This window comes from Hylobates moloch, unplaced genomic scaffold, assembly GCF_009828535.3.
Source record: "Hylobates moloch isolate HMO894 unplaced genomic scaffold, HMol_V3 SCAFFOLD_22, whole genome shotgun sequence".
NCBI classification, from domain to species: domain Eukaryota; kingdom Metazoa; phylum Chordata; class Mammalia; order Primates; family Hylobatidae; genus Hylobates; species Hylobates moloch.
Window position 1 is genome coordinate 20,611,470 of NW_026652297.1, and position 22,600 is coordinate 20,634,069.

The following is a 22,600-nucleotide window of genomic DNA, read 5'->3' on the forward strand; positions in this document are numbered from 1 at the left end:
TGGGGCAAGCCAATTATCACAGCAACTGGCTTAGTTCCATCTGTTTCACGTAGTTAAACAAGTCTTGGTTTATTAAAAAGGGCACACCTGTGGCTACAGCTGTTCCACATGAAGTGTCCTCTTTTCTGCCTATGCTGGGAGCATAAAGAGCAAAGACTGGGCTCTTCATTCTCCCTCAGGGTTGCTCTTAGGAGTCACCCTGAAACCAAGGCTGGTGCATGCTATTGACTCTTCCCCTGAGCAATTTGCTAATTGTCTGCTCTTGCCTCAGACCTAATCAGAGCAGTGATTGACACCTGACATTTTTGACCTGGTTCTTCTTACTACACTTGCGCCTTGGCAGGCTTGCCCACCTGATGAAATGTAATCTTCCTCAAATCTGGGGAGCAGGCAGGTTTGGGACTCCTTTCCAGCCACAACGGTGACAGGTGACCTGCCGCCTTGTCCACATGGCACTGGGGGCCGTCTTGGTAATGTCCAAGGAGTTCTTGAACTCTGAATATGGGATCTGTGAGGTCAGAGTTTATTTCTGATTCCATGTTTATGGAGGGAGTTCTTAAGCCTCAGCCCAGCTGAAGCATTCCCTGCAGTAACCAAGCTGGGTCCCAGGATGGCAAAGGAAGTCACACATCTTAATATAGCCACAGTTCAGTCTTGTTTTTCTAACGGCCATGTCAGCTGGCTCTGAGCACAGGAAGTTCCAAAGCTTGAAGGAGCTGGAAATGCTCCTTCATTCTGACACCAGCAGTAATGGAATATTCCGCTTATCGGCCATCGCTCAGAATGAGCCACATCTCTATCAGCAGGACTCACTGAGTAGAGCTTTCCAGGAAAGGCATTCTTTATTCCTTATTTGCCACAAAGTTGGGTGATCTCTCTCAAGGAAATTGTTTCTCAGTTACTGAAGGTTTTTTTTTGAGAGACGGAGTCTTGCTCTGTCCCCCAGGCTGGAGTGCAGTGGTGTGATCTTAGCTCACTGCAACATCTGCCTCCTGCGTTCAAGCGACTCTTGCCTCAGCTTCCCAAGTAGCTGGGACTAGAGGTGTGCGCCACCATAGCCAGCTAATTTTTGTATTTTTTAGTAGAGGCGGGGTTTTACTATAGCTGGTCTCTAACTCCTGACCTCAGGTGATCCGCCTGCCTCAGCCTCCCAAAGTGCTGGGATTACAGGCATGAGTTGCCACGCCTGGCTGAGAAGATTTTTATAATAAAGTCAACAGCTGCTTTCCTGGGCTTGCCTGAAGGCAAGTCCTGAAGCATGAAGGTAGCTGAGAGAAGAAGTCATGTGGGGAAAGTTGGTCTCAACTCAACTCTCTGGATTCTAACCCTGGCTTTGAAGCTGACTTCATGGAGGGGTCTTGGGCTAGCAACTCCATCTCCCTGGCCCTCAGCTTCCTTGTGAATAAGCTGAGGAGACTGGATTAAGTGGTCTCTGTAATCCTTCTGGCACAGAAATTATTATCTGAAATTCCTTCTGAATTTCTGATTTTTGCCTTTGGATTGACTTAACAATAACTTTCAGAGACTCTCAGCACTGCTGGCCAACAAACAAAGAGTATGTAAGACTCTATGCTGGGAGATTAATTCATGATAAAAATAAGTATCACAGCAGGCTTCTAAGGCTAACAACTCGTTATCTCCCAACTGGAACGACACCAACACCGAGGGTTTGCAGCACCCTCGGGTTGTGCACAATGTTTTGTCGAAAGCTTGGGCTCATTTCTCTAACTTCTCTGAGCTCCCAGGTGTGGTTTTGGTGTAGCTTTTACGATTCCAACGGAATCAGTCTCAGCAGGCTCAAGAAATGGCCTTCCTGGCTTTGGTTATCGCCAGAAACTAGGAAAAGACAAACACTGCCCAAGACAGAAGGAAGCCAGGAAGCTTCTGGAACCCCAAGCTTAAAATATTATGAATGGAAATCATTAGGAGGGGATAAAGTGATACAAGAAAAGATTTCTCCCCTATTTTTTTCCTTTTTTATCTGAGCCTACTTTTAAGAAATTGGTATCTGTGGCATCATTGCGAAACCATGACCATGCCACCCACGATCAAAGTTTGAAAATTGGACTGGAAGATTGTAACTTTGAAAGTTACTGTGCAGTCTAAATTTTCCAGGTTAGAGCCTGTGTTCTTTCTAAGCTGATTGGGAAAAGACCAGAATTGGCTTCATAGTGTTATTATGGTTCTGAAACCTGGCTGCACATTAAAATCACATGGAGCTTAACAAAAAATAGCCAAACCCATGCTGAAACCTCATTCCAGGTCAATTATATTATGGTCTTTGGAAAATAAGGCCTAGACACTGGGGATGAGGAGTGGCAAGCTTGGAACTACAACCATTGCACCTGATGTGAGGGATCTGTACATCTGTATTTAATCACCGGCCCCACCCCCAGGTGATCTTGATGTAAGATTAAGTTTGTGGGCCACAGATATAGCCTAAGGAAATAAGTAAAAGAATGGAAAAAGCTTCCATCCAAAGATGTTTACCTCTCAGGATTATATATGAGACAGCTAAGGCTGTCTCTAGAGCAGTCATGTCACATCACATGGCTTAACACAAGAGCCTGCTGACCAGGGGGAGTTCAGAATGAACAATTGCCTTAAGCACGTTAATAAACCCAAGAAAAAAGGTCACTTACAAATTGGAGGCCTGAGCAGGGAAAAACCACCTTATTGTTGAGACCCGGAAGACTTCTCAACAGCAGGAAAATATCTAGGCTCGTTTCTAAAACTTCATTTGTGTCTGGGACATTGAAGCATAAAATAGGTTTTCTGGGTAAATGACCATATCTGCCTTCCATTCCTAGCTGCTTTGGTTAAGATAGACTTATTTTTATGAACCAAATATCCACTCTTGCTTCTGGCCTTGGCACAGTTCGCATGGAGCATCCTATCCCATCCACTTCAAACTGTGGCTAGCCTAGAGATGCCAGCAGCTTCTGGAAGTGGTGCTGCTCCCATCTGCTAGCCTAGAGGACGTTGGAGTCTAGGTCTACAGAATATATCTGATTAACGCCACCTGCCTGCCACTCCACACACTGCCAGGTCAGGAAGTTCTGACCTCAGGCGGGTGGTAAGCCCTGGGATCCTTACCTGCTTGCCTCGTTTTCCTGGTCTTCCCGTGGGTCCTCGGTGTCCTGCTATCCCAGGTTCACCTTTTGGACCCATTTCACCCTGGAAAGAAGGAAAAAGAAGCAAGAGAGGACTTAGGGCATGTGGAGTGGGCACATCTACACAGGTCTAGCCAGTCACTGGCTACAAGGGCAGTTTACTTGATCATTCCAAATCTATGCCAACTGGGCTGCCCTGGAAGGTTGGGAGAGTGATGAAGTCATGAGAAAGGCAGACATGTCTTTCAAGGAAGAGGAGGGAAGGAAGAAGGTAATTCTGAGTGGGTTATCTGTTACCTGAGAGGGACAGGTGTGGAGCAGCACACATTTTGATGGCCAAATAGGAGAGACAAATCATCACCCAGAACGGGCAGTGAGAGGCTGGGGCATCCAGCACAGCATGCCTGTGCTACTTACTACAAGCTGTCTGGGAAAACACTTTCCTTCTAGTTGGAATTTTATGTTGTATTTTCCTACATGTTGTTTTTAGCACAAAGTCAAATTTAGAGGTTTTTAAATGATTGGACACTGTTTTGCCAACTGTTATCTTTGGGAAGTTTCTACTCATTTAATGACTCTTACTTAGGATTATGTGCTTGCCCACTCTTAGTAAGCATTGGTTTGAGTTCCAGCTCACTTCCATTTGATTTAGATGAAAGTTCTTTTGTGGGGAGAGATGTTCCAAACATATGTTCACATCTTCAATATAATTATGGAAAAAGGCATGGAGAACAATGGAAACAATATTCCTATTTGTAAAGCTCTATGTTGAACTATCAAAACCCAATGTACCCATTGCAGAATTTCATAGTTTAAGGCCAATATTTCACAAAACTCATTTCTCCATCTTAGTTTCTCTCCTTCTTCCCCGTTTTATTCTACATGGATTCCGGCCCCACTTACTGTTTCTTTGGGTCATGAACCCACAGGGCACTTCATTCCTATCTGCAGTAATCCCCCAACAGCCCAGAATGCACCACCAACAAGAAAAATTTAGCAATAGCAACCATGAGTGTTAGTCAGCAGCCAGTGCCCATGAAGAGCTGCCCAGCTCCTCAGAGAGAACAAAAAACACCCAGGCACTTTTTCACATGGTGGTCAGAGGAGCTATAACACAATGGAAAATTCCAGGAAACACCTGTATATGGAAAGGATCAAACATAAAGCTCTGAAATTATCTGTCAGCTCAGCCAATGTGTCCCTACCCAAGCCACCAATGTCTTGTTTCACCAAGAATTGTCCTTAAATCTATGATTTCTTTCCAACCCACACATCCTTCAACAGTCTCTAGGGAAAGGGACAGTGTGAGAGGATAGGATGGATGCTACACGCCATGGAGATGTTTGCAGTTTTTCCCTGGCTGTTTAGAGAGGCTCGGGGATGTCTTTATGGCTGGGAGGAAACAGCAGCACAAGCAGCATTTTTTTTTTTTTTCAAGGATTGTCAGAAGGAAGTGTGGCCCTTCTCTACATCAGCTGGAAGCAGTCAGGAATTTCTTGATCTAATTTCTCTCCCAAGACCTAATTATGGTCATCATATCAGCTCTGTCTTAAAACAGCCTGTCATAAAAGGGGAAGACAACTCTTCAGATAGGAAGTCTAGTAAATGGTGCAGAGGACAGAGAAGCTGCCATACTTAATTTTACAGTAATTTATTATTCTTTGACGTTCACTGTTGCCCTGAATGAAAAGCTAATCTAAATATTTTAAGTAAAACTGTTTTTTCTCTTTTAACATTTCCTTTAATTTGCTTATATAATTAATCTATTTTTTTAACCCAACACCCTACCTAGGGTAGCAGAGGGTAGTTTCTGACAGCTTAAGGTAGTGATATAATAACTTAATGCATGTTGATTGAAAATATTTAAGCATGTTCCACTGACTAGAAAAGGTAAGATAAAAATTGTTTTAGTTTGGTAAATAAAACTTTAAGGTGAACTTTTAAAAATTAAAAATACTAACAAAGCATCCCCTTTGCATGTTTGAAGAACATGATGGTTTGAGACCTAGGTTAAAATAACAATTTCCAATGTCAATGGCTTATGGCATGAGGAGCCAACATGATGTTAGCTTACGAGCTGTTCCAAATGGCCATGTATGCCCTTTTCTCTCTTCATTCTCTGACATTTCCCCTCACCTACCCTCGTTCTTCTTCCCCAACCCTAACCCTCAGTAAAAGTTTCAAAAAATATGTTGGTCAATGGTCACCTTCACAATTTTTGTCATCTCCGTATACCACTGTTTTGCTATTTACTGAATATTTTTCTTTCTCTCTCTCTCTCTTTCTTCACTTCTTTCTTCTCTTCTCTTCTCTTTTTTTTCAGAGACATGGTCTTTCTCTGTTGCCCAGGCTGGAGAGCAGTGGCGTAATCTCAGCTCACTGCAGCCTCAATCACCTGGGCTCAAGCAATTCTCCCACCTCAGCCTCCTGAGTCGCTGGGACTATAGGCATGTGCCACCATGACCTGCTAATTTTTTTTTTTTTTTTTTTTTAGAGATGAGATAGTACTATATTGCCCAGGCTGAATATTTTTTTCTCTAAGTTACCTGAAATGGACCCTTTTTTATCAAGCTTTGTCCCAAGCAAGATATCCATTAAATACTTAACTATTTATTTATTTATTGAGACAGGGTCTGCCTCTGTGGCCCAGGCTGGAGTTTAGTGGTGCAATCATGGCTTACTGCAGCTTTGACTCCTGGGCTCAGGCCACCCTCCCGCCTCAGCTTCCTAAGTATCTGGCACTACAGGTGTGCACTACCATGTCCAGCTAATGTTTTGTATTTTTTTTTTGGTAGAAATAGGATTTCACCATGTTGCCCAGGCTAGTCTCGAACTCCTGGGCTCAAGCCATCCCGAAGTGCTGGGATTACAGGCATGAGGCACCAGGCCTGGCCAATATTTAACTATTTAAATACAAAATTTAACTCTTAAAAAAATGTTAGCAGTCTTCAGTTCAAATACTTTTGTGTCCTTCTGGCAGTATGTGCACCGCCCTTGAAGAAGGACTGCAATAAGGCACAGTGACCTTAAGCTAAAGACACCTGTGCCTTACACTGGGGCCTGTGTGCTGACAGGGGCTTTGACTGTTGTAGCTCAGATCTGAGTCCCCTGTGAGAAAGGTTTCTGCATTTGAGTAGGACCACAGCCCTTTAAGAGGTAGGAAAAGCAAAAAAGCAAGCAAGCAAACAAACAAACAAACAAAAACCCAAAACCCAGATGGGTTGTCCTTTCCTTCCCATTGAGCTAGAGGGAGGCTCCAGACCATCCCGCCACCCTCTCCCCAGGGTGAAAAGCAACTTGCTTCCCGTCCCAAACCAGAAGTTTCCATGGTTAAACCCACCATCCCTGCCTGATAGACAAGGAGGCAGAGCTCTTTTTGTTGTGCTTGGAGGACCTGATATTTTTATTGAGGCCTATTTTCACTACCTCAAGGTTACTTACTTTCTGCCCCAACATTCCAGGAAATCCTGGGAAACCCTGTGAAAAGAGCAACAAATATTGTGACTGCCTCTGAAACAACACCTGAAATGGCTGTGGACAGGCTTGGTTGGTCATTTTCAAGATGGAGGCCTGTCCATCAGTCCATCATCAGTCCACAGATGGGGGTGGGTGGGGGCTTCTACTTGCATTGACATTTATCATTTCTATGGAAAGGTTTTCTCCATTACCTTTTCTCCTTTGGGACCCAGGTCACCCTTTTCACCTCTGGATCCCTAGGAAGAAACCACAGGAGAAAGTCAATGAGTTAATATCCTGGGAGGGAAATTCAAGCATTTCAAACTGAAAAGCTCCCTAAACCAAAACCCTCATTTTACAAGTGAAGAAATAGGCTCAGAGATGTCAGGTGACTTGTCCAGGGAAGGAATGCTTTGTGATCTACTTCTTGTTGAACCCTGAAGACCTCTTGCATTCATAAAGGACAACTCATGGAAAATTCTGGGCCCCAAATCCTCTCTCATCCTGTAGGAAATTTGTCCACAGGTTGATGCTGGTTTTGATTTGGTTTTTGCCCAGGTCAGAAGGTTGTGTGGTGGAAGCTTGGCCTAAAGACACGCATCACCAATTTCCTCCAGCACTCTGTGCAAACTGTGCTTATTCTCTACCTGGCACGGCCTTCATTTGCTTATGTGCTCCACACGAGAGGCCTCTGCCTCTATGGGGAGCCCTTCTCTTACCAGCTTGCCCTGCTTCAGGAGGTCCCTCACTTCTCTCTCAGTCCACTGACAAAGGGTGGGGAATAGCTAGGGATGGTGGCTTTAGTTGCAGACTAAATAGAGACCTGGGCCCATCCTCTGCACGTCTCTGATTCCAGAGCCTGTAGCCCAGACCAGGCTCTGGGACACCATCCAAGAAAAGCACTAACCTTTTCCCCTCTGGATCCAGGGTAGCCCTAAAAGAAAGCAGAAGGTACATTTACAATCAGCCTTATAGGACTTCTGAGTTTGGTAGAAGAATAGAAGGAATCCCTGAATGTGGTGGTAAGGTGTGTCTCCACATTGCACTGTGAGTTTTAGTGGGGTTGCAGCACCAAACACAAAGATGTCCCAGAGGGTTGTGGTTATACCAGGCCTAAAAGGAACATTGCTTTTATCACCCTGCAAAGTCCTGATCAAAGGTTTCCATCTGCTCTGATATCCAGAAGCTTGGTTCTTCCTGCCCAAGAGAACAGCAGGAATGGCATCCCTATGCCCCTGCATCCTAGGGCATGATGTTCTCCAAAGGGCTGGTAAAGGCAGGCTCTGCAATATCCATGACATTCCCTAGTCCAGGACTGCAGCCCCATCCAGTCCCTATGTTTGTAGACAGCAGCTGCTCCACAGCCTTACAGAGAAGATCTGGGAACATCCATTTGGACCCCACACTGACCTTGGAGCCCATTGGTCCTCTTGACCCTGGCAAGCCCATCACACCCAGGTCACCTTTTTCACCCTGTGGGAATTAGAAGAAGAAGAAAAGACCCGCAGTGATATTTTTTAGAGAAACTGAACCAGGAGAGTCACAGGCAAGATTGGGAAGGAACTGGGGATATCAGGGCTGGCTTGTAAATCTGAGGGCCCCAGATGCGCCCACTTTCTCCCTCCCGAGGTCCCAGTGAAACTCCACATTTCATTCTTGTGTTTAAGATTAAACATAAAATGAAAATGCCCAAAGTGAAGCAGATCCCCACACCAACTGCTCACTAAGATGTTGTATATGGTAATACTTGGTATTTTCCTAGCGAGGATAGTGACAGAGTAGTGGAGGAGGCATGAGGGAACTGGGGCCTCAGAAAACAAGGTGTCAACACACGCAAAAAACATTGCCTGCTTTGCTCTTTGCATAGGAAGGGTCCTCAGAATGATTTGTGGTTGGGACTTCCAGCACCCACCCTCTGTACTAAAGATACTCTATACCAGTACTAACCAATAGAAATAGAAGGTGAGCCACATACTTAATCTTAAACTTTTAAAAGAAGTTACCTTAAAGTAAAACTAAACGAATGAAGTTAATTTTAATAAATCTCCTTTAATCTAATTAATCTAATCATCCCAACTTGTAATCTGTATAAAAATTACTGAGATATTTTACATTGTGCTTTTCATAATAAGTACTTGAAATCTGCTGTGTAATTTACATTTACACATCTCCATTCAGGTGCTAAATTTTCATCCAAAATATTTGATCTGTATTTAGAGATCATAAAATTTATAGTTGAAAAAGCAGATTCATGCATGCAAGTTGCTGCAAACTAACAGTTTCAAATAACTGAATTTAGCAAAGGTTAATTCAAATAGTTAAAGTTTAAAAATTCAGTTCCTCAGTAGCACTAGCAACATTCCACGGGCTTGAGGGTCACATGTGGCTACTGGCTGCTGTGCAGGACAGCTCAGCTCTGCAGAGGATTTTTAAAATATCCTTTTGGGACTTTTCCTAAGAGAACTGGACACACAGTTTCCCACTGCTATAATACAGCCAGTAAACGAATCAGAGCAGATGGTGAGATCCACCTGCCCAGCTCTGACTTCTGCAGATAAAACTCTGAGTCACGCCTCTGAACCCTCTAGTCTATGACTACCAGTGGGAAAAATTGAGGCACAGATGGGGATGTGCTTGCTTTCCATAGCCTGACTGAGGAAGGAGATTTCCTCAGCACTCGGCAATCCCTCTCTGAATGTAGGATTTCCATCCTGCAGCCAGCCAACACCACCCCCTCAACTCTCCATTCCCTGCCAGGTCAGCATGACAGGCAAGAGCTTCCCAGACACAAGCCCCTCTTAGGTCATCTCAGGGAAACCAGAGTGGGGTGCTAGTTCCTAGGACAAAGGAGAACCAGGGCCCCTGTAGAAGAGGGTACCAGCCTCCTATTTCTCCTCCCACAGGAGCAGAGCTGTTGCACTGACCAAGGTCTTGCAGGCCAAGTGAAGGAGGAAGTATCTGGGGCCCTGTGGCCAGTCCTTAAGCTCTCTTCTTCTTCCCCCTCTTGAAGAAGGGATTCCCTGACTATGTGCCAGGAGTCAGGAAAGCTGCCATCTTCCCCCCTCTTGTTTTGACACCGCATGAGCCCTGAGAGCATGCCACACTTACCCTGGGTCCTTCAGGGCCTGGCCAACCGATGGGCCCAGGCATGCCAGGAACACCTGGGGGGCCAGGTCTACCCTTCAAAGACCAAGAACAAAAGTCAGGGCAACTGGGTTTGTTTCTTTACTTCTAATAAATATGTTTTGTCTCTGGGGCCCAGAGGAGAGAGTGGGGTCTCTAAGCATGGCTACTATGACCCTCATCTCCACTCTCCAAAAACTGATGGCCTGACAAGCCCTTGGTGTCACACTGTATCATCAAACAGGATCTTATTCTTCTCAAGAAATGGAGGGTGGTGAGAAAGGGATTCTAAACTTCTCGGTTTTTAAAATTTTTATCACTTCTACCCACCCCCACCCAAAAATCCCCTGTGTTCCAATGGGGTCTTCCCAAGGATGTGCTATGGAATGAGATAGGATTTACATTTGGGGAGCAGTAGCAGATGCTGTCAGCACTCTTTCAAGGTCTTTCTGACCTGCTCAGAGTGCCCATCGCCCAGAGGCTACCTTCCTTGCTGCTAACAGCTCATTTCTGCAACCTGTAACTGCGGTTTGCCCTTGAGCAATTAGAACTGCCCAGTAATTTATGTTAACTCTCCTTCCTGCAGCCAATAGCCCAGCTCCCTTACCTTTGGGCAATTGACACTCTCAAGCTCCCCCTAGGGATCAGACTGCTAAAGCTCGACTTCACCTGATACCACACCTTTGCCTGGCTTCTCCCATTCCCCCTACAGGCTCCTCCCGAGAGTGGTCCCATAATAATGTATTCACTTGCACATGGTACATGTCACCTCTGTCTCTGCCTAAGCCAGGGCTATGGAAGAGCAAGCCCTGCAAGAGAGAGTGGGTGCAGGTGCTAAGGGCCTATCTTGACCTTGTACCCATTAGCTAATTTCACAATTAGCTAGAGATGTGAAGGGCTCAGCCCCTAAACCAGATATACCAAATCCTGGCATGTGTACTGGTTTGTACTGTTGCCTCCCACATCCATGGTAGACATCACTAATCAATCATGGTCCTTGTTAGGCCTGAGCATGGACACCACAGCAGAATATCCTTTGACCATTGCCATGGAGACCACCCCAGCACTTCAGACAGCCGCTGTGCCTTGGCTATACTTTTCATCTGTGCCCTAAAGAGTTGTAACTTTGTCTTGCAAAAGTCTGTTTAAGGATCTTGTGGACCATGAAACCATTTAATAAACCATTTAACAATAAATATAGTAATTTATATTTAGAGCCATGGACATCTTTCTTGGCCAAAGTTTTGCAACCCTGTCTATAACCAAGACCTAGAAATTCAGTGCCAGTATCCACTGACCTCAGCAAATATAATAGGCAGCTGATTTACTCCCTCTTGACACTAATGAGAGCCTTGATAACATGTGTTTGGTTCAATCAGAGTCACTGTGACCTTAAGTAACCTCCATTTATTTCAGCTGAGCCAAAAAGCAAAAGCCATTTGTTTCTGTCTGCTCTGGCACTTTATTCAAATTTAATCAGACAGTGACAGTCATTCTGTGTTAGTGGTTGGAGCTATGAAGGGTTTCTCTGATGGGTAGCAGAGTGAGATGGTCTGGGGTTGGGGTGGGAAGTGAGAGGGGTGGAATTTGGCCAGGCTTGGCAGTCCCTAGAAGAAGTCTGAATGCCTGGCAATAGCAGGCTCCTGCTCCTGAACAAAGAAGTTGACCGAAAGGGCAAGGTTTCTACTGTCACCATCGAGACAGCAGCACCATCACTGTCCACCTGGGTATCAGTGGCCACTGAAGTGCATTGCTGGTCCCCCCTCCCTAGGAGTGCATGCACACACATGCACGTGGAGCACAGACGCTCATGTGACACTCACAGAACAGCGCAGACCATACCTTCCTTCCTGGTCGGCCAAGCTCCCCCTGTGGATGGAGAAGACAGGTAAGGAGAGGCTGCTTTGGAAGAGATGTTCTGGAAGCAGAAGGCTTAGTAGAGCTGATGACTGGGCATGGCCATGTGGCTCAGTTGCTTGGCTGCTGCTCACGGCCCCTCTGCCATGTCAGTAGGCCATGTCAAAACACACCAGTGGTATCCCATACGTGCTGCAGCAGCTCAGCCATCATGGAGCCCAGCCTCTCACACCACGGCAGAGTTAGCACATGTTTGGAAATCTCAACTAGGAAATTCTCAGTGGGACGCCCAGAAAACAGGCTGGAATTACCAAGGAAAGAAGGGTTGAAGAAAGCAGTGGTTCATACCTTTTCTCCCTTTGGTCCTGTCTTGCCAGGAAGCCCCGGTGGACCCTAATCAATCAAGATAAAAAGTGAAGAAAGTATGTATCAGTCCGAAGCTGGATGGGTGAGAGGATCTTGGTGCACTGGGCTCCTACAGCAGCAATGTCATTCTCTGGGCAGATGTAGGGCTCCAGGGACCCATGGAGGCTTTTCCTGTGCCCTCCAGCCCAGTCCCCTCCTCTGTTCTTCCTCCTCTTTAGCTTTCTCTGAGCTGGTTTTCCAGTGGCTCCATGGTTGCAATGCTTACATATCTACTCTCTGTGGTTTTAATTTTCTCCCTGTAACTCTTTGTTTGCCTAAAACATCCCAAGTGCTTGTTGAGAGCAACCAAAGTGTCTTGAATAAATCCCATTTGCTGAAAACAAGAGGCTTCATCACCTCTCATATCTTTTCAGTTACTCTTGCCAAACTTTCCTGGGGGCCTGACAAGAGACAAGTTAAGTTTTGCACATAGCAGCAGCTGCCACCTTGGAAATTCCCATGGTCAATTTGTGGGTACTAGGTGCCAAATAATTTTTACCTTTCTTCAGCAGGAAAAAAGTCTTCTTTTTTAAGACACTAAGAATGTTGGCAAGTAAAGAGTGCATTTTTGTCCATTGGAGAGGAGCTGACTCTAGCTCAGGGACCCTACAACTCACTGCATCAAAGCTTTGCACATCCACAGCCAGAATGTGTCTGCAAAATGCTCAGTCAGCTATTTTCCAAATTCTCCAAAACAGCAGAGAGGAAATTCATCAAAATTCCCCAGGCCCCCACTGCACCCCCAGGATCTGCAGGTGAACATGCATAATGCAAAGCCTTTTTGAAATATGATTTCTTTTTTTTTCTTTTTTTAAATTATACTTTAAGTTCTAGGGTACATGTGCACAACGTGCAGGTTTGTTACATATGTATACCTGTGCCATCTTGGTGTGCTGCACCCACTAACTTGTCATTCGCATTAGGTATATCTCCTAATGCTATCCCTCCCCACTCCCCCCACAACAGGCCCTGGTGTGTGATGTTCCCCACCCTGTGTCCAAGTGTTCTCATTGTTCAATTCCCATCTATGAGTGAGAACATACAGTGTTTGGTTTTCTGTCCTTGCAATTGTTTGGTCAGAATGATGGTTTCCAGCTTCATCCATGTCCCTACAAAGGACATAAACTCATCCTTTTTATGGCTGCATAGTATTCTATGGTGCATATGTGCCATATTTTCTTAATCCAGTCTATCACTGATGGACATTTGGGTTGGTTCCAAGTCTTTGCTATTGTGAATAGTGCTCCAATAAACATACGTGTGCATGTGTCTTTATAGCAGCATGATTTATAATCCTTTGGGTATATACCCAGTAAGGGGATGGCTGGGTCAAATGGTATTTCTAGTTCTAGATCCTTTAGGAATTGCCACACTATCTTCCACAATGATTGAACTAGTTTACAGTCCCACCAACAGTCTAAAAGTGTTCCTATTTCTCCACATCCTCTCCAGCACCTGTTGTTTCCTGATTTTTTAATGATGGCCATTCTAACTGGTGTGAGATGATATCTCATTGTGGTTTTGATTTGCATTTCTGTGATGGCCAGTGATGATGAGCATTTTTTCATGTGTCTCTTGGCTGCATAAATGTCTTCTTTTGAGAAGTGTCTGTTCATATCCTTTGCCCACTTTTTGGGGTTGTTTGATTTTTTCTTGTAAATTTGCTTAAGTTCTTTGTAGATGCTGGATATTAGCCCTTTGTCAGATGGGTAGATTGTAAAAATCTTCTCCCATTCTGTAGGTTGCCTGTTCACTCTGATGGTAGTTTCTTTTGCTGTGCAGAAGCTCTTTAGTTTAATTAGATCCTATTTGTGTATTTTGGCTTTTGTTGCCATTGCTTTTGGTGTTTTAGTCATGAAGTCCTTGCCCATGCCTATGTCCTGAATGGTATTGCCTAGGTTTTCTTCTCGGGTTTTTATGGTTTTATGTCTAACATTTAAGTCTTAAATCGATCTTGAATTAATTTTTGTATAAGGTGTAAGGAAGGGATCCAGTCTCAGCTTTCTACATATGGCTAGCCAGTTTTCCCAGCACCATTTATTAAATAGGGAATCCTCTCCCCATTTCTTGTTTTTGTGAGGTTTGTCAAAGATCAGATGGTTGTAGACGTGTGGTGTTATTTCTGAGGTCTCTGTTCTGTTCCATTTGTCTATATCTCTGTTTTGGTGCCAGTACCATGCTGTCTTGGTTACTGTAGCTTTGTAGTATAGTTTGAAGTCAGGTAGCGTGATGCCTCCAGCTTTGTTCTTTTGGCTTAGGATTGCCTTGGCAATGTGGGCTCTTTTTTGGTTCCATATGAACTTTAAAGTAGTTTTTTCCAATTCTGTGAAGAAAGTCATTGGTAGCTTGACGGGGATGGCAATGAATCTATAAATTGCCTTGGGCAATATGGCCATTTTCACAATCTTGATTCTTCCTATCCATGAGCATGAAATGTTCTTCCATTTGTTTCTGTTCTCTTTTATTTCATTGAGCAGTGGTTTGCAGTTCTCCTTGAAGAGGTCCTTCACATCCCTTGTAAGTTGGATTCCCAGGTATTTTATTCTCTTTGAAGCAATTGTGAATGGGAGCTCACTCATGATTTGGCTCTCTGTTTGTCTGTTATTGGTGTATAGGAATGCTTGTGATTTTTGCACATTGATTTTGTATCCTGAGATTTGCTGAAGTTGCTTATCAGCTTAAGGAGATTTTGGGCTGAGATGATAGGGTTTTCTAAATATACAATCATGTCATCTGCAAACAGGGACAACTTGACTTCCTCTTTTCCTAATCGAATACCCTTTATTTCTTTCTCCTGCCTGACTGCCCTGGCCAGAACTTCCAATACTGTGTTGAATAGGAGTGGTGAGAGGGGGCATCCCTGTCTGGTGCCAGTTTTCAAAGGGAATGCTTCCAGTTTTTGCCCATTCAGTATTATATTGGCTGTGGGTTTGTCATAAATAGCTCTTATTATTTTGAGATATGTCCCATCAGTACCTAGTTTATTGAGAGTTTTTAGCATGAAGGGCTGTTGAATTTTGTCAAAGGCCTTTTCTGCATCTATTGAGATAATAATGTGGTTTTTGTCTTTGGTTCTGCTTATATGATGGATTATGTTTATTGATTTGTGTATGTTGAACCAGCCTTGCATCCCAGGGATGAAGCCCACTTGATCATGGTGGAGAAGCTTTTTGATGCGCTGCTGGATTCGGTTTGCCAGTATTTTATTGAGGATTTTTGCATTGATGTTCATCAAGGATATTGGTCTAAAATTCTCTTCTTTTGTTGTGTCTCTGCCAGGCTTTGGTATCAGGATGATGCTGGCCTCATAAAATGAGTTAGGGAGGATTCCCTCTTTTTCTACTGATTGGAATAGTTTCAGAAGGAATGGTACCAGCTCCTCCTTGTACCTCTGGTAGAATTCGGCTGTGAATCCGTCTGGTCCTGGGCTTTTTTTGGTTGGTAGGCTATTAATTATTGCCTCAATTTCAGGGCCTGTTATTGGTCAATTCAGGGATTCAACTTCTTCCTGGTTTAGTCTTGGGAGGGTGTATGTGTCCAGGAATTTGTCCATTTCTTCTAGATTTTCTAGTTTATTTGCATAGACGTGTTTATAGTGTTTTCTTATGGTAGTGTGTATTTCTGTGGGATCGGTAGTTATATCCCCTTTATCATTTTTATCACATCTATTTGATTATTCTTTCTTTTCTCCTTTGTTGCCCTTGCTAGCAGTCTATCAATTTTGTTGATCTTTTCAAAAAACCAGCTCCTGGATTCATTGATTTTTTGAAGGGTTTTTTTGTGTCTCTTTCTCGATCAGTTCTGCTCTGATCTTAGTTATTTCTTGCCTTCTGCTAGCTTTTGAATGTGTTTGCTCTTGCTTCTCTAGTTCTTTTAATTGTGATGTTAGGGTGTCAATTTTGGATCTTTCCTGCTTTCTCTTATGGGCATTTAGTGCTATAAATTTCCCTCTACACATTGCTTTGAATGTATCCCAGAGATTCTGGTATGTTGTGTCTTTGTTCTCGTTGGTTTCAAAGAACATCTTTATTTCTGCCTTCATTTCGTTATGTACCCAGTAGTCATTCAGGAGCAGGTTGTTCAGTTTCCATGTAGTTGAGTGGTTTTGAGTGAGCTTCCTAATCCTGAGTTCTAGTTTGATTGCACTGTGGTCTGAGAGACAGTTTGTTATAATTCCTGTTCTTTTACATTTGCTGAGGAGTGCTTTACTTTCAACTAGGTGGTCAATTTTGGAATAGGTGTGGTGTGGTGCTGAAAAGAATGTATATTCTGTTGATTTGGGGTGGAGAGTTCTGTAGATATCTATAGGTCCGCTTGGTGCAGAGCTGAGTTCAATTCCTGGATATCCTTGTTAACTTTCTGTCTCATTGATCTGTCTAATGTTGACAGTGGGGTGTTAAAGTCTCCCACTATTATTGTGTGGGAGTCTAAGTCTCTTTGTAGGTCTCTAAGGACTTGCTTTATGAATCTGGGTGCTCCTGTATTGGATGCATATATATTTAGGATAGTTAGCTATTCTTATTGAATTGATCCATTTACCATTATGTAACGGCCTTCTTTGTCTCTTTTGATCTTTGTTGATTTAAAGTCTGTTTTATCAGAGACTAGGACTGCAAGCCCTGCTTTTTTTCGTTTTCCATTTGCTTGGTAGATCTTCCTCCATCCCTTTATCTTGAGCCTATGTGTGTCTCTGCATGTGAGATGGGTCTCCTGAATACAGCACACTGATGGGTCTTGACTCTTTATCCAATTTGCCAGCCTGTGTTTTTTAATTGGACCATTTAGCCCATTTACATTTAAGGTTAATATTGTTATGTGTGAATTTGATCCTGTCATTATGATTTTAGCTTGTTATTTTGCTCATTAGTTGATGCAGTTTCTTCATGGCATTGATGGTCTTTACAGTTTGGTATGATTTTGTGGTGGCTGGTACCGGTTGTTCCTTTCAATGTTTAGTGCTTCCTTCAGGAGCTCTTGTAAGGCAGGCTCTTCTTGAGGAGTATCTTTGTGGCGTTCTCTGTATTTCCTGAATTTGAATGTTGGCCTGCCTTGCTAGGTTGGGGAAGTTCTCCTGGATAATATCCTGAAGTATGTTTTCCAACTTGATTCCATTCTCCCTGTCACTTTCAGGTACACCAATCAGATGTAGATTTGGTCTTTTCACATAGTCCCATATTTCTTGGAGGCTTTGTTGATTTCTTTTTACTCTTTTTTCTCTAAACTTCTCTTCTCGCTTCATTTCATTCATTTGATCTTCAATCACTGATACCCTTTCTTCCACTTGATTGAATTGGCTACTGAAGCTTGTGCATGCATTGTGTAGTTCTCGTGCCATGGTTTTCAGCTCCATCAGGTCATTTAAGGTCTTCTCTACACTGTTTATTCTAGTTAGCCATTCGTCTAATCTTTTTTCAAGGTTTTTAGCTTCTTTGCGATTGGTTCGAACACCCTCCTTTAGCTCGGAGAAGTTTGTTATTACCGAACATCTGAAGCCTTCTTCTCTCAAACCATCAAAGTCATTCTCTGTCCAGCTTTGTTCCATTGCTGACGAGGAGCTGCACTCCTTTGGAGGAGAAGAGGTGCTCTGATTTTTAGAATGTTCAGCTTTTCTGCTCTGGTTTCTCCCCATCTTTGTGGTTTTATCTACCTTGGGTCTTTGATGATGGTGACATACAGATGGGATTTTGGTGTAGATGCCCTTTCTGTATGTTAGTTTTCCTTCTAACAGTCAGGACCCTCTGCTGCAGGTCTGTTGGAGTTTGCTGGAGGTCCACTCCAGACCCTGTTTGCCTGGGTATCACCAGCAGAGGCTGCAGAACAGCAAATGTTGCAGAACAGCAAATGTTGCTGCCTGAGCCTTCCTCTGGAAGCTTCGTCTCAGAGGGGCACCCGGCTGTATGAGGTGTCAGTTGGTCCCTACTGGGAGGTGTCTCCCAGTTAGGCTACTTGGGGGTCAGGGACCCACTTGAGGAGGCAGTCTGTCCATTCTCAGATCTCAAACTCTGTGCTGGGAGAACCACTACTCTCTTCAAAGCTCAGTTAGAAATGCAGAAATCACCCATCTTCTGTGTCGCTCACGCTGAGGGATGTAGACTGGAGCTCTTCCTATTCGGCCATCCTGGAATCTCCCTCCCTGAAATATGATTTCTACAAAACTTTTCAAAATAACAACAGCTCCCCTCAGCCAGTGGTTCCCAAGTCTATCAACATATTACAGTTCTCTGGAGATGTTTGAAAAATCCCAAAGCCCAGGCCCCAACCCAGCCCAATTAAATAACAACCTCAGGCTGGGTGGGGTGGCTTATGCCTATAATCTCAGCACTTTGGGAGGCCAATGTGGGAGGACTGCTTGAGCCCAGGAGTTTGAGACCAACCTGGTCAATGTGGTGAGACCCTGTCTCTACAAAATATTAAGAAATTAGCCAGGCATGATGGCATGTGCACCTGTGGTCCCACCCTCCTGTGGGAGGCTGATGTAGGAGGCTCACTTAAGCTTGGGAAGTGAAGGCTGCAGTTAGCTGCAATCAAGCCACTGTACTCTAACCTAGGTGGCACAGCGAGACTCTCTCTCCAATAATAATAATAATGATAATAATAATAAATAGCAATTTCAGGGGAGGAGGAACAAGTATTAGTAATTTTTGAAGCTCCCCCAGGGAATCGTAATGTGTAGATAAGTTTGAGAACCACTATCTTCGGTTTATTCACCTATTTCTGGATAGGGAAGAGGGGGGTTTTCATTCCATTCTCTTGATTCTTCCAAGCCTTAATTCTGTTTCTTGAAGTGGACTAGAACTATTTCACAAGGTCATTGTGCTCTAGCTCAGTACCTCTCCAACTTTAATGTGCAGATGACTCACTCCATTCACTTGGTGGAGGGGTGGTATCTTGTTAGAATGCAGATTCTGATAGAATGAATTTGTCAGGGGGAGGAGATTCTGCATTTCTAACCAGCTCCATATGATACCAATGTTGCTGGTTCACAGACCTCACTTTGAGTAGGGACAGCATCCACACTGTGTTCTAAGGATATGAAGGTGGCTACACAGGACCCTGCAGTTGGGCAACACAGTCTCCATGTGATTCAAAGGGGATTTCACGAGGTTAGAGATGTGTGTGACCAGAGAGCCACTGTCCTGAGGTCAGCAGAAAATCCCCCTTTTCTTTTCTATATTCCATGGATTCTAGCATGCCTGAGACCTGTTAGTGTAGACTGCTGAAGGTGGGAAGATAGAAATGCACCTCCGAGGATTCTCATCTTGCTTTTCTGCAGGCTTCCAAGCTTCTCTGTGGCAGCCTCTGGCCAACTCTAGGTTCAAAGTCCTATTTTCTTTCTTGTATCCAACAAGTAATTATGGAGAACCTATCCCAACCCCATGCACTGTCGTAGACAGGGAATATAATAGTGAGTGAGATGGACAATGTCTCCGTTCCCACAGACCAAGGTTTGATACATGTTTTCTTTAGAAGGCTACATTGTCAGTATCTTAGGCTTTGCAGGCCACATTTGGTCTCTGTCACAACTACTCAACTCTGCCTTTGTTGTGAAAAAGCAGCCACCGACAATAAAACTTCGAAGTTTTATTGAAACTTTGCCGCAGGATTTGATCCACAGATATAGTTTGCCAACCCCTGCCATTGAGCTTACATTTTACAGAGGGGAGACCAGGAACAGAAGAACAAATAAGAAAACTGTAACGGGATGAGAAAATCATGCAGAGAATTAAAGTAGGGCATTGTGGCAGAGAGTGATTGCAGTGGTCCTGTGGGCAGGAGACTACTTTAAGTGGTTGAGTGGGTGGTAGAAGAAGGCATTTCTAAGGAGGTGGCATAGAAGCTGAGTCCTGAGTGGCCAACAGGAGCTGGCCATGATACAAACCAGAAAGAACATTCCAAACAGCAGGAACCACAAGTGCAAAGGCCCTGTGGCTAAAGCAAGCTTGGGGTATTTGAGAACTCGAGAGATGGTCACTGTGGCTGAGTCAAGGAGACAATGGAGGTGGTATGAGGTGATGTAGGAGATACAGGCCGGAGTCCCCTCCTGTGGGGCTTTGTAATCCAGGTGAGCCTTCAAGTGTCCGGAAGCCACAGGAGTGTTTACCCAGGTGGGTGATGTCATTTTTACGCCCCCTGCATGGGAAGGCACTTGGGGAACTAACTGCTCCTTACACCCTCTTTCTCCTCCCCATGGAAGGCTCAGGCCCAGCTGTTCCTCACCGATGGAGCACACTCTTGGAGGCAGGCCAGAGGGGCCAGGACTCTGTGGGGTGGGGTCTCTGGAGGGTACTCTTGTTTGTCTAGAAATCCTTTCTGCAGCATTTTGCCTGTTTCTCACTCTCCCCTTTAGCTTTGGTGGGGAGGGGTGGGCTGCTTGGTAGCAATACCTGGGGCCCCAGTGAGGCAGGAAACAATCTCCTCTGCGCCTCCACTTTCCTGTGCTGAACGCAGGCACCTCTGGGTCCACAGGAGGGGTCAATGGTTACATAAGGGGCATTGTCATCAAGTGTTTGTCTGATTGTAACTATAATAAAAACCATATCCATAGAGGTGGCATCCTTATTTGATTCCCCCAAAATTCAGTACTGTAGGGACAATTATTATCCCCATTGCATAGATGAGGAAATCAAGGCTGGGAGGCCAGAATTTACCCAGCAAAGAGCCAGTGTTCTATCCAAGTGGCTTTGGAGCAGGAAGCAAGCGAGAGAAGGAAAAATGGCTTTGTATCACATGAGAAAGAGCAGACACTAAGAGGCTCTGTGCAGTGGGCTTTCCTGCTCTAAACAGAAGACAGCGAGAGGGGTCTGGTAGAGTGCACCAACCTGGGGGCCGGGAGGCCCAGGGGAGCCTAGCGAGCCTTGCATGCACGGGGACTGCGAGGTTTCCAGTTCCAGGATGAGATTCTTCATGTCTGGGGAGAGAAGCTTCAGTACAAAGCAACACAGAGTTAGAGGTCAGGCGTAGGGGACAGAGGAAGGGTCACCATCCTGGACACAGACCTGCTCCGGGTTCAGGTCTCTAAGCCTGGCAGTTCCCTGACACCCCAATGACTGCCCCAAGAAGATGACATCTTGGGCTACCAGTTTCTGTTCTCTCATCTGCTCTTGAGACGAACCTGGCTTGTACGGATTACAGACACCTCGTAGCCACTTTGGATAGAGTTAGGAAGCTCATTTCAGGGGCCTCTATCCAATGTCTAGGTTAGCACTGTCCAATGGAAACATAACTAACATGAGGCACCGATAAGAGCAACATCATAATTTTAAATTGTTTACTAGTCACTTTTTTACCTTTCAAGAAGGTAAAAAGAAAAAAGTGAAATTAATTTTAATAATATACTTTCATTAACCCAACAAAACCCAAATATTATCATTTTGACATATATTCAATATTAGACAGTTAACTAATGAGATAGTTTACATTCTTTTTTCATACTACTTCTTTCGAAATCCAGTATGTATTTTACACTTACAGCACATCTCAACTCGAACTAGCCACATTGCAAGTGCCAGATAGCTACATATGGCTAGTGGCTCCTGAATTGGACAGCTCAGGAGAAAGAGCGTTGGGAAAGAGCTGAGACTCCCAAGTCCCCAGAATGCCCTGGCTATTGTCTTCTAGGCCAGTTTCCCGAATCTTGCTCTTTTCCTCACCTGGTCCTTTCTTTCCAAATTCTGCTCCCTCTCACACCTCAGTGTGGCTACAGGAGAACTATTTCCTGAGTCACCTCATGGAAATGGTCTGTGTTAGACACAGGCTGCAGAAGGGAATTTCATAAACACTTAGGGAGAAGAAAAACAGAAGGGGAAATTCCATATTTGAGCAGCTGATGGGAACCCAGGAAGTTATATTACAAATTCACCTCGTGGTTTTTGGGAAGATGAGAAACTGCCAAATCCAATTCCTGCTGAGAAGAATCTCCCTCCATCATTTGTTTAAGATATTTGGAGAATGGACACACCCCAGGAACTGCAAAATGTCCATTCCGGGGCTCGACTTCTGAGTGACAGTGGAGGGTTGAGGCTCTCAGAAAAGATTCCGGAGGCAGCTCAGGTCGAGTGGGGCAGGCAGGCGGGGCTGTGTGGTGTGCACTGAGTAGCCTGCACTTTTTGTCCTCTCATAAATCCCAAAGTACTCACCGGACTTCGGCCACCTCTGAAGAATGGTGGTGGGAACAGTGGTGGTGGAGGGGGCGTCAGCAGGCAGCATGCTTTGTGGCCACCACGCTTCTTCTGATCCAGGCCGGGAAGGGCTGTTGAGAGAAAACTGCTGCTTGTTAGCATGTGGTCAGTGCTGGGCCTCTGTCACACCCACCGTGCCCAGGGAAGACCCATCCTGCCACCCCAGACTTCCAAATCTAATTTCTAGCCTGTTAGATGTGGGTGGGCCTCCTGTTGGCTACTTGACATAGCAATTATTCCCTTGCCCTTGCCTTTGCTGGATTAAGATGGTTCGTAAAGAAGCAGATGGCTTGTCTGGATACTGTGACCATTATAAGGTTCATTTCTCCTTCCTCAGATACTGACTTGTCACTTTGTAGATGCAGCAGGAAATGCAAAGCTCAAACAGACTTCATCATATGCCCCCAGTAGTTGAGGAGAAGAAAATGCTTGCTAATAACTTTAACATCATACTCAGAAGGAAATTGT

General features: G+C 44.5%; 1 protein-coding gene across 1 annotated transcript in view; it reads right to left on the reverse strand.

Moving 5' to 3' along the window:
- Positions 1-22,600, reverse strand: part of COLQ (collagen like tail subunit of asymmetric acetylcholinesterase) — a 71,884-nt gene that overhangs the window by 17,065 nt on the left and 32,219 nt on the right. Inside the window, exons 2-11 of the mRNA XM_032144280.2 lie at positions 22,091-22,203; positions 20,774-20,875; positions 11,898-11,942; positions 11,535-11,561; positions 9,678-9,749; positions 7,980-8,042; positions 7,477-7,503; positions 6,782-6,826; positions 6,555-6,590; positions 3,097-3,177 (exon numbers count right to left, since the gene is read on the reverse strand). Of these exons, the coding sequence (XP_032000171.1) occupies positions 3,097-3,177; positions 6,555-6,590; positions 6,782-6,826; positions 7,477-7,503; positions 7,980-8,042; positions 9,678-9,749; positions 11,535-11,561; positions 11,898-11,942; positions 20,774-20,875; positions 22,091-22,203 (611 nt within the window). The remainder of the gene's footprint in view (positions 1-3,096; positions 3,178-6,554; positions 6,591-6,781; positions 6,827-7,476; positions 7,504-7,979; positions 8,043-9,677; positions 9,750-11,534; positions 11,562-11,897; positions 11,943-20,773; positions 20,876-22,090; positions 22,204-22,600) is intronic.